The sequence below is a fragment of the Mixia osmundae genome (genome assembly GCF_000708205.1).
Source record: "Mixia osmundae IAM 14324 unplaced genomic scaffold scaffold_17, whole genome shotgun sequence".
In the NCBI taxonomy this organism is placed as follows: Eukaryota; Fungi; Basidiomycota; class Mixiomycetes; order Mixiales; family Mixiaceae; genus Mixia; species Mixia osmundae.
This window is the reverse complement of record NW_014575547.1, coordinates 16,073-33,075: the sequence shown is the minus strand read 5'-3', so window position 1 is coordinate 33,075 and position 17,003 is coordinate 16,073. Positions and strand designations below refer to the sequence as shown.

The following is a 17,003-nucleotide window of genomic DNA, read 5'->3' as shown; positions in this document are numbered from 1 at the left end:
GAACGCGTGCGACTGTCTGCTGCTATCCCGCCGACGACGTGAAGGCGCCGAGCGTGTGAGCTGTTCAAGATCAGCAGCTGTTGCCGTACAACCTCGGCTGTCCCACGGTAGTCACGACGCATCGACTGACACGACTTGAGGACCTCAAGGCAAGTTTGTTCAGGCACCTCATTGTCACTGGCCGCGCCGGCTGCCAACGCTCGGCTAGCGATCACACGGCGCACATCTCCCGGCTCGGCAGCACTGTATGTAGAGCACAGACAGTCGGTCCCACTCGACAAAGTGCGTGATCAGTGCCCAGGATGAGCAACAATATCAAAGTCGTCTGTCGGTGCGTCCCGAGTCTCTGCCTTGTCCTCGCACTCGCGACTGACCCGAGACCGGCCAGGTTTCGACCGCCCAATGCATTAGAACTGCGGGAAGCTGGCGGAGAGCCTATCGTATCGATTGACCCCGAAGGTACAACGGTCAAGCTCAAGTCCCAAGATGCGCTACGCGGCCCCGACGCGAACGGCTTCACGTTCGACAGAGCGTTCGAGATGGACACGAAGCAAGAGGAAGTCTTTGAGTATGGCGTGCGCGGCATAGTCGATGATGTTCTGTCCGGCTTCAACGGCACCGTCTTTGCTTACGGACAGACCGGTTCGGGAAAGACGTACACCATGATGGGTACAGACATCGAGGATCCAAAGATGAAAGGCCTCATTCCTCGTATCACCGAACAAATCTTTGCTTCTATCATGGTCTCTCCCCCGCATATCGAATACCTCGTCAAATGTTCGTATATGGAGATCTACATGGAGCGCATCCGAGATCTACTTGCGCCCCAGAATGACAACCTGTCCATTCACGAGGACAAGGCGCGGGGAGTGTATGTCAAGAACCTTTCGGTCCTCTACGTCGGCAGCGCGCCAGAAGTCTACGAGATCATGAAGCAAGGCGGCTTGACTCGGGCAGTCAGCGCAACGAGTGTGTCGATCATCTATTGCTGAACGCTAGCGCTGACATTAGTGATCAGATATGAATGCAGAAAGCTCGAGATCTCATTCCATCTTTGTCATCAGCGTCAATCAACGCAACACAGAGACAGGCTCCCAAAAGAATGGCAATCTCTACCTCGTCGATCTTGCCGGTTCAGAGAAGGTCGGCAAGACAGGCGCAAGCGGACAGACACTAGAGGAGGCAAAGAAGATCAACAAATCCCTTTCTGCCTTGGGGATGGTCATCAATGCCCTCACCGACGGCAAATCCCAACATATCCCTTATCGCGACTCGAAGCTCACGAGAATCTTGCAAGAATCTCTCGGTGGAAATTCGAGAACGACTCTGATCATCAATTGCTCGCCGAGCATCTACAACGAAGCCGAGACTATCTCGACGCTCAGGTTTGGCATTCGAGCAAAGTCAATCAAGAATAAAGCCAGAGTCAATGCCGAGCTTTCTCCAGCAGAGCTCAAAGCGCTCCTCAAGAATGCCCAGCGGGATATTGCTCAATATCAGACCTACATTGCACTCCTGGAGGCCGAGCTATCCATCTGGCGCGCGGGAGGTACAGTCGATAAAGAAGCGTGGGCAACACTCGAGCGTGCCCGCTCGCAAGGACCAACGCTCGCTCTTGCCAGCACGGATGTGCCCAGTACGCCCAACCGATCGACGACGCCCATTAATCCTGCTGTTGGGTCTCTGCGTGATCTAGAGAGTAGACCGCCAACTCCAACCACCGTGTCGCTCGATCGTGACGAACGAGAAGAATTCCTCAAGCGAGAGAACGACTTGCAAGATCAATTAGCAGAAAAGGCAAGCACCACACTAGGACCTTAGACTGAGCTCATTCAGACTGACAGGAATCGGCACTTGCGTCACATGTGGAGCAATTACGCACGGCCCAGGCCGACTTTGAGGCTTTGCGCGCTTCTGCTTCACGCGATGCTCAGGCATGTCATCGAACACGAATGACGAGCCGCGCTGATGTTTCGCAGTCGGTCGGTGGCTTGTCCGCACTCGTCAACGACCTGAGATCGCAGCTCGAGCGTCTATCTCACGAGAATCGGGAGGCCCAGATCGTCGTCGATGCGCTCAAGGATCAGAACGCCGACACGACAGCAGAGCTTGAGGATGCCAAGCGCCAGATCTCCGAGCTCAGAATGCAACAAAGCCGCGGTCTCGGGGGCGACAAGGAGAAGCAGAGAGCCGAGAAGATGGCTGCTCTCATGGGCCACTTTGACACAGTGCGTCTCGCGATCTTTGATGACAGTGCCAATCTGATTACATTGTACAGTCTTCATCGACCGAGCATGAGACGCAGATCAGAGAAGCCCTGGATCGACTCGACAAGTCTCTGGGTGCCCAGCTGCCACACGACAGCAGTGATCTCGATCTGCTGAGGCGGCAGATCGAAGACGGCCAGTCTGCTCTTGCCTCACACGAAGAACGTCTACGCAACAGTCAAGCAGAAAATGCGGCGCTCTCTCGAAGGAACGAGGAGCTTGAGCATCGTCTGCGTTCGGCTGGGCAAGGCTACAAAGATCTTGCATCGAGTCAGATGCCTAAAGACGAAATGGCCACTGCCCAGCAGTTCGGTTCGGACGAGGAGGCCCTGCAGCACCAAAGGGCATCTGAGCAAGACCTCGTGGACCTTCGCGCTGATCTGGCCACGAAATCGGCGGAAATTGAAGCCCTGAATGCGAGCAATGGCTCGCTGCGTTCGACGCTCGAAGAAACAAAGCGTGCGTTTGCGATCACGACGGCGGGCATCGAAGGCAGCAAAGATCTCATGGAACGCGCTCGCGATATGGAGCGCATTCGCAAGACGATGGTCACACAGCTTGCAGACTTTGACAAGATGAAGAAATCGCTGACTAAGGATCTGCAAGATCGATGCGAAAAGGTACGCTGCACATTCAAGCCGTCAGTGTATTGCGCTCAATGTGGCGCAGGTGGTCGAGTTGGAGATCTCCTTGGACGAGACGCGCGAGCAATACAATGCTGTGATCCGCAATGGCAATAGTCGACTACAGCAACGCAAGATGGACTTCCTCACACGCAATCTCGACCAGCTCACTCTGGTGCAGCGACAGCTCGTCGAGCAGAACGCTTCTCTTAAGAAGGACGTCAGCGTGGCCGAGCGGAAGCTCACAGCGCGCAATGAGCGCATTCAGAACCTCGAGCAACTCCTCGCAAACGCTCAAGACAGCCTTGCAGCCCAAAATACAAAGTACAATTCTCAGCTACAAGCGCTTCACGACCGGATCGAATACGAGCGCGCGCTGAGTACACGATCGAGTCCTCAAGCCGTCAACGCCGCATCGGCTGCAAGTGCGCTACAATTTGGACGTGTCGCCCGACCGCTGCGAGGGGCGGGCAGCGCGACTGCCGAGACGGCGCCATCACCGTAGGTCTGACGCGTTACCGCGGTGACAAGACTGACTCAATTCGATGATCACAGGCTCAATGCTTCACTGGCAGCCGTACGTGCTACGACTTCAGGCGATAAGCGAAGCAGCTGGTTCTTCGCCTCCTGATCGCCACGCTCTCTGTGCTGTTGTACACTGCCTACCACCCTAGACGAATACAGTTCGCTTGTTTGGCTCGCTCGACCCCTGCAAACTTTCATTTCGGTCGTCTCAGCATGGCTCTGGTCTGCATCCGTCTCTTTGATTAAGCCGGTGACGGTCTAGTCTCGCTTCGCTCGCTCTGCTTTGCATCTCATTCAGACTCAAAGGACAAGCAGCCCTTGACAATCTCACTCGCTCACGCTATCAAAGTCAAACGTCTGTCAGTCGTCCCTACGAACCCGCACACATATTCTGATGACCTCACAGCTTCGAGCGAAGTTCAATGTCAGCGATGGCAAGCATGTCATCCGCACATACCGCAGCTACTCGACTCAGCGACCAAGGCTCGCCAACCATCAGACCGAGTCAAGCAGGCGCGTGCGGTCAGACGCTCGATCAAAGCTACGTGCCGACAGATTCGGATGATGCCAAGTGGTCAGACTTGCTACGACACGCTACAGACTCGGTCAATGAGGAGCAGCACGTCAGCCGCCTGCAAGCCTCGCGTGCTCGAAGTCTCACCAATGTCGCTGCTGCCGTCGCTGCTGCTGCTGCCGCCGCTGCTGCCAATGCAATCACGCACGATCATGCCCATCCGAGCCATGATCCTCTCGCTCCGAGGAGATCGTCCGCTGTGACGTTCTCGACGACGTCGGATCATGCGACTGGCACGCCCTCGTCAGATCACTCGCTCGCAAGTCAAGCCCATACGCTCGACAACAAGCCCGTCGGACAGCCCGATGAGGCTCAGGACATGAGTCAGACCATCTGGGGTCGTGCTTGGGCAGGCTCAATTGCACAGGATCGCTCGCTGCCAAGTTCGCCAGGCGCCAGACGTGCTTTTGCGCGTGCAATCGGACGAGACGATCAAGGCTTCTTGCGATCTACCAACTCGACAGAGAGCCTGTCGACGCTCGCTGCTCGTCGTCAAGACGCTCTCCGTAAGCTGCCCAAGCACGCTGCCTCGTACAGCATCGAGCCTCGCAATCGATTGGATGAGCTTGCCGTGTCTGACGAGCTGCGATCAGACTCAAGCGCCTGGCCTGACCTGGCTTATAGCGAGCCTCCCTCCCACGTCAGACCGTCACCCTCGGCAGCGAGCCTCACGAGCTTGTATGGCTCGAGTACGCCAACGACGCCCGCAAGCTCACCTGCGACTGCCAAGCTCGAGCTCGCGGCGGCAACGGAGCATCAGACACTTGTCAGCGAGCTCCTGTCGCCCCGAAGCCCTCGAGCTCGGCTGCACATGTCTCATCAAGATAAGACCGTCGTACACTCGCCCAGCTCGAATGGACTCCGTCACGCTGCCGTTGCCGCCAAACAAGCCAGCCCGCTCACCATCCGACGACACCGTAGCCTGCTGGCCGATCCACACGAGGACGGCTCGCCCTCACAAGCTGCTTCAGATTTGTCTACGATCAACGACAGCTTCGACAGCAACGGACGTGGCAGCGCTGACGACCACCGACGCCGTCGCTCATTCGCGCCTCCTCCATCCAGCCACGCTTCCTCACCTCTCTCGTGCTCGAGCAGAGGTGTCTCCGTGCCCGAGACGCTCGCGTACGATGCCCTCTATGGCTCCTCGCCCCGCGACTCGGTCGTCAGGTCGCCTGGACAGCAGCGCGAAGTTAAGCACGCTCAGGCTCAGGCTCAGGCACAGCAGGCGCCTTACATGAGCTGGTCAGGCGCAAACATTGAAGGCCAAGATGCGGCGCTTGCTCGACAGTTCCAGCAGATGCGTGCCTCGCCTCGTCACGCGACTTTGCCACTCGAAGGCGAGGTTGATCTCTCGCCGCGCTGGTCGCCCTCGTATGATCCTCGCTCTCTGCCACCTGCTACCGCAGTCTGGTCTCTGCCGCCCTCACCGCGACCCACGCCGGATCAAGCGCTTTATATGTCTGCCGGTCAAGTCGTAGGTCCCCTGCCTGGCTTGGCCAATCTGCAAGCAGGCTATGCAGCGATGCCATATGCTGCGGGCATATTGGACCAACAACAGGCCTACGGACCGCAGATCTTCACAAAGCTAGACTTGTTGCCCCAGCAAGTCGCGCAGACTCATGTGGACTTGACGACTGCCATCCAGTCCGATCGTCAGTTCCAGCCTATGTACGCCCAAGTTCTGCACAATTACAGCCACGCTCTCGCAAAGCCAGCCTCGCCTAATCAGTATCGTGCCTCGCCACCGGCTATTGAGCATCATGCCATCGACCGCCTTCAGAGTGACCGCCGCACAGAGTGGCGACTGCAGGCAGGTGATGCCCTCGTGATTCCTGGTCAGCGGCTAATACACGCGTGCAGGACGTCAAAGGCCAGCTCGTCGCATTCAGCCGCGATCAGGTCGGATCACGATGGATTCAGGCCAAGTTCGTTGACGCATCGTCCGCGGATCGGCTCGCCGTCTTTAACGAGCTCAGCCCTGCCTTGCTCGAGCTGAGCCAGGATTGCTTCTCGAACTATTGCTGCCAGCAGCTCTTTGCCCATGGAACACCGGCACAACGAGCAGAGCTTGTCGGCCGACTCAAGGGTCACGTGCTGCATCTCTCTCTCAGTCTCTATGGCTGCCGTGTCATACAAAAGGTATGCTAAAGTAGCGCTTCTGGATCACTGCGCTGACATGCCGGACAGGCGATAGAGCATTGTACACTCGATCTACAGCTTACCATCATGAACGAGCTCCGCGAGCACATCATCAGATGCTCCAAAGATCTCAACGCGAACCACTGCATCCAACGTATCCTCTGCGACGTGCCTGAACAGCATACGACCTTTATCGCAGATGCGTGCCGTGGCCATGTTGCGCGTCTGGCAACGAACAGCTACGCCTGTCGCGTCATACAGCGACTCTTTGAGAATGCTCGTCCGCAGACTCTTCGACCATTGCTAGAGGAAGCGCTGAACCACTGTAACGCTCTGGTCAGTCCCTGGCTATGCAGGCAAGCTATGTCTGACCTGTTGCATGCAGATGAACGATCAATTTGGTAATGTGGGCGCGATATCTGCCACGGTCGCGCAGTGTACTGACCAAGCTTCGGCAGTATGTCATACAACATATCGTCGAAAAGGGCCAGGACTGTGACCGCAAACGTGTGATCGCAAGTCTCAAGGGCAAGCTGCTCTCGCACTGCATGTCAAAGTACGCAAGCAACGTCGTCGAACGCTGCGTCATGCGTGCTACCGACAAGGATCTCCAGTGGCTCGTCAAAGAGTCCCTAGACCCTCTGCCTGATGGCAACTCGCCCATTGCTATCATGCTCGGTGACATGTTCGCCAACTATGCGCTGGGAACAATGCTCAAGACTGTCCGACATGAGCCAACTCGCTCACAGCTATGGGAAGAGACTCGTCATCAGCTCCAATGCGTCAGACAGCGCGGTGCGACCAAGCATGTCAATGCCAGTCAGTCTTTCGCAATTGCTGCGATGATCTCTTGCTGATATCCAGCTCAGTCGAGAAGCTGCTCGATGCAGCTTGAATGTCACACAGGTCGATACAAGGACTGGAATGTTTACAACGACAACGGACGTATCTACAGGTTGTGCTGGTGTCATTGCAACTCAGCGGGTAATCGCTTGTGGTAGAGATTGCTCTGCAGAACGAGCAAGAGTCCCTCGAGAGGAATGGTCATGCCTGTGCTTTTCGTCAGCAGATGGTCTTCACTTGCGCCCTGCTGGCACGAACCTTCATGACACCACTGCGGGAACTTGGACCTTTGCACGCCTAGCCATTCGAGAGGCGGCGTAGCTGCGTAGGATGACAATCAGCGGCAGCTCGTTTCTCATGAGCGCAAGGCTCACCGTCCCCTAGTAGATTGAGCTTAGGCTGATTGATAACGTTCTCTCGCGCTATGAGCGTAAGTGGCTCAACAGTAACAGGAAGTGGCTCGTCTGGCTTTCCTCGATCTGTGATAGTACCGGACCCTACACGGGCAAGTGCTTGTTGGAACGACTGGAAGAGCTCGCCGAGACTCTTCAGAAGAGCGTAATTGAGCGCAATGTCCACTTGGCCATCGTACACAAGCTTGAACCAATGCTCGACGACGCGAGTACCAGGCTCTTGTAAGGATCGCATGGAGACATCGGTCGTTGGTATCTTGAATATGTTACGATCTGTTGCTTCGCGAAATGCTTGTATCCAGGCCGAAATGTGTAGCTCGCGTTCCTCGCTGGGCAATATCTTCTTTGGCCGCAACCGTCGCATCGATAGGAAGCCGAGATGTACGGTCAGATCGCGCTCGAGCTGGCCATTGGATGTATAGCACCGGATGAGCGCCGCGCTGACCAAGCCAGTATCCGCACGATACACGTCATTGTCTGCAAACGTTCTCGGGAAGATGGCAATGCGGAGGCGTTCGCTCTTAAAAGTCAGACTCAGCGTCGTACTCGAAGCGTGATCCACATGCTGCCCAGACGGCACTGCGTGCGACAGCTGCTGTTGAGTCGGTGGCTTTGAAGGGCTAGGCATCGCTCGCTGCATGATCTGCATCGCCTTGAGTGTCCTGTCGTGCGCGAGGCGCTGCAAGTCGACGCCGATCTGGGCTAGCAGAGGAATTGTTCTGACCGTCGCGATAACGTTGCAAACGCCCAGACGAACTGTGAAGATCAGCTTGACATTGGAACGACTTGGTACAGCTGCATTCGAGACGTTCGACAGGTCGTCTTGCACCCGCACCATGATCGGATCAGCGTGGAACAAAGCAATACGTCGCCAATCAAAGTCAAGCTGGCATTCTGCCTCGCCCAATTTGAGCGCCACCGATAGTAAGTGGTCTGTATCGACAAGCTTAGTATTGCTGATGGGCATTTTGAGGACAGAGATGAGCGCAGAGGGTCCAACGGTCAATGAGCCTGAGAGTCTTCCTTTGCTTGAGACAGTAATGCCATCGAAGCTGAGTGCCGAGCGGTGCAGACCATGAGGGGATTTGCTGAATTTGATTGATGGCGCTTGCACTTCGCAAGTGACGGTCCCGATAGCTTGACCGAGTTGAGCAACAAATGTGAGCGACCGAATGCGGCAGAGTCCTGTGACCGCAAGCTTCGACCCTCCACAATTACGATGGCCTGCTTCCACATCTGCGACAGGGTCATCATACGTCGATGACTGCGTGAGCTCGCTCAATTCGTCAATCCAGACTGTTTTCATGCAGATCCAATCTTGTAATTGGCGGGCGTTGAGCTCCGATGCTACTCGCGCAATATCGCAAGCTACCGCCAGTATATGAGGCTCGCCTGCGACTTCTGACACATTCAACGTCATCGACAGCGCAAGATCCTTGACCTTCGCGCCTATGCACTTCTCCGGCGAGAAGGAATGCCGTAAATCGACTGCAATCTCGTCCAGGTTGACGCAAAGAGAGACGCGCTTTGCATGGGGTGCCAGAGTGACCAGGAAGCCGCCGCTCTGCCACGACAGAGAGACTGCAACAGGTGCTGCAGCGCCGCAGCTGATGTCCAGCTTGGAAATATCTATGCGTATGCTGATACTCGTTCTCAGACCCCCCAAGATCGCAGGAGGCTCGAAGTCGGCGACACCCTCCGTTTCTTCCTCGTGCGATTGCGCTTGAGTTTGGTTCGTAGAGGCAGCCTCACCCGTGTCTACTTGCGCAAGGGCATGTCTCATAAAGGGCAGGAGTGTCGGATAGAGCACATTGGTAGACGAATGAATGACAAAGGCCACATGCAGCTCAGATGGTGCTGTCGCATCGGTCGATTGTGGCAGCTTTCGATGTATGACAGTACCAGAAACGCCAGGCAAGACGAAAACGTCGGCACGCCCAGCTCCTCTTGCATCTCTCGGTGGTACTTCCGCACGAGTCTCTGTCAAGGACGCCGTTCGCTCCAGGCTCGATCCATTGACGATAGAAGAGGAGCGTGTGGCAGAATAGGCGTGCAGCCGAACGACGCCGCTTTTAAAATGACAGGCACCTTTGAAGAGGTGTTGGCGACTCGATGCTTCGACATGCGATTCGGGGAGCGAGTCGACATCCGATGCCAGTGACGAGGATGTCTGAACACTCGGTCGCGTCTCGAGGCGGTTGTAGCGGTCGTTACTGAGCTGATAGACCCTTCTGAGAGCTACAAATCGTCTGAGGATGGAAGGGTCCATATCTATCTCTAATCCTGAGACTTCTGACGAGACCGATGTGGTATGCAGCGCTTCCTCATCGTGCGGACTAACAATCACCGTCAATGCAGGCATGAGCATTTTGTTTCGGCTTTCCCGAGCAGCGAAATGGTCTCGCCGAGCTTGACGGAAGTGATCCACGAATTGCGCTGAAAGCCCTGTAATGCTGACAAAGCCAGCACTACCCTTTTGTGTAGCGAATGTCAGACTTTTGCATGCGAAAAGGAATGCAGCGACCGCGACATGGTCGTTCTTTTCGGTGCCAAAGTCCTCGAGTGGTATCGCGATACCGAGCTCGTTCACCGAGAGCGAGAGAACACAGCGCGTAACCCAAGGTACCTCAGCAGCAGAGGAACTTGTGTTACTGTCGAAAGCGTCCAAAAGCTTCGCTTTAATCGCTTCGAGCTCTTTTGCTCGCTGAGAACGCCGTGCCTTGATTTCGATGATGTGATAATCGATCAGTGAGCCCAGTGCTTCGATAGCTATGGCTTGCATGACAGCATGCAGATGTGAGATCTTCAGGTGAAGGTGTGAGAGGTGAGAGGCATCTTTGTCTTCGACGATTTCTGGAAGATTGACCTTTTGATTGCTGGCACTGACGCTGAGCATGAGATAGGCTAAGCGATGACGACTCGAGACTTTGCGCTGATATGACGTGCGCCCATGTGGCTGATCCAGGGATATCACAAGATCGTCAAGAGCTGCATGCCAAAGAATGGACTGACTGTCTGATGGCTTGCTAATGTCCGCCACGACCCGGCCGCTCTCGAAATATTGGACAGCTTTAGGTGATTGGACCGCGATCTGAAACCCGCTGAAAAGCAAGGACGCGCTGATGGAAGGATTGACGGTACTGCTGGATGCTGAAGCTACTTGGATGGTCTTCGAGGCTGGCTGCCGAGCAGTATAACGCTTGATGATTGGCTCAAGGTCATCATACTCCGCTTCGATAGCTTGGTACAATGTTAGGGCATAATCAAGTAGCTGTACCGATAATGTCGCCGTAAACCGATCAACAAGCAGTTTGACCAGTGCACAGTCTGCTCGGCGATCATAGACGACTCGCACAGCAGATAACGCGATGCGCCGCAGGGAACCCGACTTGACACTGTCGCGCAATACTAGGCTGTGCCCGCTAACCTCCACGGAGCCTTGAAAGCTTTGCGAAGACCCCGCGCCGATGATCGACTCGAAACCGAGACTACAATCTCGCAGCGCATATTCGATTGATAATTTCTGGAGAGCGTGCATCTGCACACTTGTGTTTGCAAGCGATACCTGTATGGCTACTCGAATAGCCTGTCGGTTTGACGCTGTCCCCAAGGATGGAGTCGGGCCTGCACTGCGATGTAGAGCCTCGTCTACAGCCTGCCAGTCCTGTCGCAGCTTGTCGAGATAGACTGCCGAATGCTTGACAATATCTTGGCGCCACGAGTCAGCTAGGGTGTGCATGCGGCTCACGCTCTGTGGAAACCTTGCGGACAAGCTGGCCAGCCGGGAAACTGCATGCAGTGTGGGCGTGAGTAAGACCGATGTAGCCGAGCTGGAGCACAAGCTCGAAGCGGCGGACGCGCCGGACAGCCAGGCTGCAGACGTCTCAAAGCGATTTAGCGTGACGGACATTAGCGAGCTAGGCTTTCCGGAATTATCTGAAGCAGTCAGCTCCAGAAGTCCGACCAGAATCTGCGTCGAGCCCGAAAGCTCGCTGTCTGGCTCACGTCTGACTTGCGAGGTAGCATAGAGGTCGGCTATCACCAGACTGACGCTGAGCTCGGAAGCGATTGAGACGTCGATCGTTTTGCATGATGCCAAAATTGTGAGCACGAGTGCGCTCGAGATCTTCGGCCGCTGCCAGATCTGACGTGTACGCCTTGTGTCAATCGCAGGAGCTGGCTTGCTAGCTTGCACGCGATGCTCGAATACCCTCCGCACCCGGAGCGCATGACGAATGAGACCGAAAACAGCCGGGTGTGTAACTACATGAGCACCGTCCCAGGTAATGCTTGCCCAAGGCCTGAGTTCGCCCGACTCGTACAAGCCTTCCGAACGCAGCAGACCTTTGAGAGGACGTAGCGTGATGAAATTTGCAGCATTGCCAAAGCGAGCCTCTGCAAGCTTTGCAGTGATTGGACCGACTTGCAAGTCGGCCGACACTGCCGAGGTAAGGCTGACGAGCTGCTGCCACAGTATATCAGGCGAAGCGTCATCAGCGGCAAAGAGCATGCGAAGCAGTGCCAAGTCCCACAGCTCGCTTTCATCAATTTCCCAGCTACGCCATTCCTTGAGAAGCGCCACAGCATCTTGCAGATCGTAAGTTTCCAGAGAAGCACCGCGCAAGTCTCGGCAGCCTGCATGGCGAGCGCAATGCCGTATGTGAGCAAGAAGCTTCCAGCTGAAGTCGCCTCTGGGACTCCGGCGACCGCCGTGCACAAGGTACGAAGCGCGATTGAGGAATGCAGGCTCTGTGTCCAGTCCATCCTTAGCTGCGGATTGCAAGGCAGATATGACAAGATGCCGCATGCTACGCGAAGCAGGCTTCGGCAGACCGATCTCGGCATCGACTGAGCTTTCACCGATCTGTCGAGCCACCTGTAGCCATGCGCAGGTTGCTCCTGCAATCAGCTCGGCTGCAGATTCCACAAAGATCATCTCTATTCCGTCGAAATGGGCGCGCACGCTAGACTTGTCCATAGCAAGCGAGATCCGAAGATCGACGGGCGCGAGAGACAAATCAAGCACAGTGCCAGTGCGTGTGCGCGGCAGAGTCGAAGGCCGGCCAGCCCCCGTGAGCCCGTCGTAAGCATCGGGCTCCGTCAGAGACAGGCGCAAGGCGATGTCATTGGCAGCTACGTTGCAGCCTATTCGCGAAAGGTCTGAGTACAGTCGCTGATGGGGAGTATCTTCGTCCTGCACGCGCGTATTGGCGGATATGTCCATCTCTAGCGACATTTGATCGACAGTGAGAGATGCACATGACGCCACACCCCGGCCGTTGCTCTTGTACCTAGTCCGCGACTCTGCTAGTGCACTTACATCCGCCTCTTGAAGCGTGTCCTGACACGATCGAATATTGATGTCGACCTCGTCGATGCGCAGAATCGTTCTCGAGTGAAATGCCGGCACATCGGCGTGGTACGTCGCCATGAATGCGCGCTGCAAAGAGTCAAGTGCAGACTCCGCGCTTGTCTGTCTCTGCTGCCCATCAGCTTAATCCGTCTTGAAAGGCTGTTGACGCATACGTGACTTCGTGATGAGCAGAAAGCAACCAAGTTCGCGGCAACTTGCGGCGTGGCGCGGACAAGAAGTCCTCCCATGCTCGTAACGCGCACGCAGGTCATCTCTTCGCCATGCTCGACAGTCGGCCAAGGTCGCTGTACCTTCGCATTGCTGTCTAGCACGTCAGGTGGCTTGAGGATCCCCTAATTCGACGTCAGTCAAGGGTGCAATCATCATCGTTAACCCACTGTCGGTGAAGCAGAGGTTTGCCAGTGACCATCACGCAGAAACCATTGCTGAGGATTCTGCCAAAAGTCAAGAGCTTCATCTCGGCGGCGCGTTTCGTGATCGTAAGAAGAGCTGCTGCGATGTTGTGTTAACCGCAAAAACGTTGGCCTCTCGTAACTCTGACGATGACTGGGCAGAGCAGGCTCTAAGCCCATGACAGCATCCCATAGTCGCAAAACTTACCTGGCGGTCGCAGTGGTTGTTTCTGCTTCATAGTCTGCGAATTCGTCTTGCTCTGAGCCTCCGTATACCTCCTCGCGCCCTGTTGTTCGTGAGACATTGCGGTCTGTAGGACAGCATGTCAGTGCAGGCTTCGCGGTGGAATGTCCGCTGACCCTTCTTGACTTCCGATGTCCTTCCCAATGCGGGCAGGAACAAGCCAGACATGTGCGCTGATACTAGGTTGAGCTCAAAAGCCCCAGAAGAGTCTGTCAACTCACTGTCGCGACCTCTGTGCGGCATGACAAGCGGCTTGAATCGATGTGAGAGAGCATCCTGGCCCATGATGAATGCGCGCTGCTTTTGAAAGGCGTCCTCGAGATCACTACGACGCTTGACAACGTCGATGTGCAGACTGCTAAGCAGCTGGGCCGTTTGCGTGAAGCAATCTTGTCCTTTCTCTTGTAGTAGCGTGACTAGCGTTATTGATGGCACTTCGATCTGCACAGTAGACAGGGCGTCCATCGAGATGAGTGTGCTCGATTGTACTTGTACGCCGAGAGGTAGTGATGCATGTAGGGCTGATGTGCGGCAATCTGAGAATATAGTACCGGCCAACGACTCGATGTTGACGCTCGCAAAGGTCGCGTCAGCATCCGAATCCAGAGCGAAGTCGGGCGGCAGTGCATTATCGGCGTCTGTTATGCTGAAGCCCACAGCAGCTGAGACCGATGTCAGCATCATGATGTCCTTGAAAGTGAGCCACGAGTCGATCGAGCCAACGTTGACATCCCAATGGCCAGCGTAGGTTGACGTGCGAGGCTGAGGCCCAAACATTCGATGGCCCGCGACCTCGAAGCCCGCGCCTGCGAGTAAGCGATCTTTTGCTTTGGTATGCCAGGTCGCGAGGTTTTGACAAGCAGTCCATAGCTCAAGCTGATAGTGTTCAGCATTGACAGCGAGCTCCATGAACGAATCGTGATTGCGCAGCTGTAGCTGTACATCCGGTACTAGCAAAGCAACCCCGTCGTTGCAACGATAGTGATCTTCCGGGAGAACCATTGCCGCATCTTGTATCTCGAGGCATAGGTTGACATCAAAGATTTCGTTGAAGCCAGGCCGCCATTTGCGCTCAAGTGGATCCCCTTGAACGTCACGCGACAGGCGCGAGCGGTATTCCTCGAGAGTTGCAAAGTGAGTGAAAACGCCAAAATAGCAGTCGCGCAGGTTGACGAGTGTGCGAAGGACGTAGCCGAGCGCTTTGAAGCGCATATCGACGAGCTTCACAGATGTCAGCTCTCAAAGTATGCAACATTTCAAAAATAGAGCGTACCTTGGCGTCGAGATCAAGCGACTCGACTTGACCTACTTCTACCTGTGCATGGTATGTGTACTTGCCGTGTAGATGAAGATGTGCCACCGAGCCGAAATGAACCGGGACCGACTCTGCAAAGGCAGCATACGTGTTCCACTCGGGCAATGACAACTTGCAGTCCACATTTGCGGCCTTGTATCAGCAAGGTCAGCCAAATGCGACGAGCAAGAGATATCAGCGTACATCGGCTTCGAACGTGACCAGATTCTCCGAGGCATTATAGACGTCCGACGGGACCTCTATATGCGCAGTCAGGCGGGGCACATCGATGAGCAACAAAGTGTTGTCAGAGATCTGGAGTGGGTTGTTGATGATATTGTGATCGTTGAGATAGAGATACTGCTTGAAGTCGACGAGCGTGAGATCGATGCTGTAAAGGAAGGGTACAAAGTTGGTAAACGGGGCAGCAGGGGCAGCCGTCCAGTCCTTGACGAGGTCAGCAATAAGGTATGTGTGGTCTCGCAGGAGATAGATCTCGCCGGACGTGAGCGATGTCGTGATGACCCAATGGTGCAAGGAATCCCATTTTAATGGTGCAGGCATTTGCAGCGATACACGGCAGAGAGAGGCCTTGAGGAAGGTGACGTAATTGACACTAGACGAGACGCTAAACTCGTCGAGATGGACTTCCATGACAGTATCGTAGCCGCTCGCGGAGGCGATCATGGGCAAGACGAAGCTGAGTGTGGAATTAGCACCGACTGAGATGTCAAACCAGCCGTAAGGTCTGGGCCCGAGACCGATCATCGAGTCAGTGTCGTTCGTCATACCGTCGTATTTCCAGTCTTTGGACTGCTCCCGCGTGGGAACTCGAAATTTGGTAGCCGAAGTGAACTCTGCAAATATCTTGAGAGCAGTGTGCAAGCGAGTCTGACCAGGCAGTAGGCGCGGAGTCTCGACAGCATCGAGGAAGACGGCGGGCGTGAAAGTCTTCATGAGATCGCCCCTCTGTCGGTCTAGCCAGGGACCATAATTGACGACGCCGCCTCTGATCTGGATATCGACGCCCCACTCTGGCGCTAGATCGCCATTGCCGATGTCATACGAATCGAGCAGACCGTGCGCACGCTGACTGATTTGATCCGGAACGCGGCCTGGTACATCGGCATAGTAAGTGAGATCGAGAGCAGGCGTGTCGAGCAAGGTTGTGACTTTCGCGTACTCCGCCGCGTGAGCTCCCGTCGTGTCCTCCGTCCGGTATCGCTCCAAGCCTTTCCATGCTGCCATGTCCGGGTGAGCAAAGGGCGCATCGAGGGTCTGTAATGAGTAGAGCTTGAAGCGTTTTGCAAAATCACCCTGGCGCAAAGCTTGAAAGGTAGAGCTCATGTGGTCAAACGTCGACTTTGGTAGCGCATTTTGAACGACAAGTAAGTCTGCAGCACGTTGACCGCGCTCTAGCAGGGGTTCCTCGTAGTCTGGGTTCGTTCTGAAGATGATCTTTGCCTTCTCGAAGAGGAAGTGAAAGACTGATTTATACCTGTCGTGCTTTGACCTGCTCTTGACGGTCTCGTACGTGCCGGCGACAGCATCGAATGCGCAGATCAGAACCGTAGGTGTCGAGGCATTGCCCAGTACGATACTTCCATTGAACGCTCTGACCTCTGCAGGCAGAAGCTCACGCAGCCAATCGATATCTCCACTCGAATCGGCTGGCTCGCCGGCAGAGTCATTGTGCATGTGGGCTGTGAAGGATTGAGGGCGAGAAGGCTCTTTGTCGACGACAGAGGGCGCTGCTGAGGTGGTCTGGGATGCCAACTGTGCCAATATGTCATCGAAAGAAGGCGTGCGGTTGTAGAGGAACCATTCGACACCTTCCAGCCGGATGGCCAGACGACAGGGCAGCTTCTGAGCGTCTGGACGGCTGTCTTGGTCCTGCCTGGTCCTCCTCAACCACCATCTATAGGTGATATTGCCTTCGAGCACTCTCAGAGACTGATTGCGAGACTGGTAGCGAGCATCTTTCCAGGCTATCCGACCACCGAGTGGGCTTATTTGTACGCCTTCGAACAAAAAGCGAGCGTTGTTCCGCCGGCCGATCGTTCTGTTGAGGGCCCATCCCAGCACTACACCGGCTAGACGATTGAGGTAGAACAGATAGAAAGTGACGAGCACGACAGCAATGACAAATTCGACGAGGAGCAGCCTTTGCAGCCTGTCAGCCCGCTTCATCCTTGATGAGGCTGATACTCACCAATTGAGCTGCTTGTAGCCCGTTCCACGCAGACCTGATAAGCTCGCCATGGCTTATCAGGTGCTTGGCTCATACGGCATTTGTCAAAACCCGGTCGGTG

At 55.4% G+C, this 17,003-nt stretch overlaps 2 protein-coding genes across 2 annotated transcripts; one reads left to right on the top strand and one right to left on the bottom strand.

Moving 5' to 3' along the window:
* The first annotated feature begins 27 nt into the window (after positions 1 to 27).
* L969DRAFT_106145 (uncharacterized protein) lies at positions 28 to 7,468 on the top strand. The gene is made up of 18 exons (XM_014709245.1): positions 28 to 331; positions 389 to 969; positions 1,019 to 1,797; positions 1,845 to 1,934; positions 1,980 to 2,228; positions 2,279 to 2,887; positions 2,937 to 3,391; positions 3,446 to 3,467; positions 3,565 to 3,637; positions 3,714 to 3,774; positions 3,822 to 5,802; positions 5,853 to 6,131; positions 6,180 to 6,467; positions 6,517 to 6,537; positions 6,590 to 6,950; positions 7,001 to 7,183; positions 7,235 to 7,295; positions 7,349 to 7,468. The coding sequence occupies exons 1-16, from the start codon at positions 303 to 305 to the stop codon at positions 7,024 to 7,026; spliced, it is 5,904 nt and encodes a 1,967-aa protein (XP_014564731.1). The 5' UTR covers positions 28 to 302; the 3' UTR covers positions 7,027 to 7,183; positions 7,235 to 7,295; positions 7,349 to 7,468.
* L969DRAFT_20524 (uncharacterized protein) lies at positions 7,099 to 16,953 on the bottom strand (the record flags this gene model as incomplete). Its single annotated transcript, XM_014709224.1, has 11 exons — positions 7,099 to 7,181; positions 7,233 to 7,295; positions 7,349 to 12,860; positions 12,914 to 13,093; positions 13,139 to 13,307; positions 13,362 to 13,464; positions 13,514 to 13,570; positions 13,619 to 14,618; positions 14,671 to 14,844; positions 14,896 to 16,855; positions 16,904 to 16,953. The coding sequence occupies 11 exons, from the start codon at positions 16,951 to 16,953 to the stop codon at positions 7,099 to 7,101; spliced, it is 9,351 nt and encodes a 3,116-aa protein (XP_014564710.1).
* Positions 16,954 to 17,003: the final 50 nt, after the last annotated feature.

What these genes read in the sequence shown, in the direction of transcription:
- L969DRAFT_106145 (XM_014709245.1), top strand. Translation starts at nt 303, where the DNA reads ATGAGCAACAATATCAAAGTCGTCTGTCG. An exon ending in TCATGGGCCACTTTGACACA is followed by an intron (nt 2,229 to 2,278) that starts GTGCGTCTCGCG and finishes TACATTGTACAG; the next exon opens with TCTTCATCGACCGAGCATGA. An exon ending in GTCGTCTCAGCATGGCTCTG is followed by an intron (nt 3,638 to 3,713) that starts GTCTGCATCCGT and finishes CATCTCATTCAG; the next exon opens with ACTCAAAGGACAAGCAGCCC.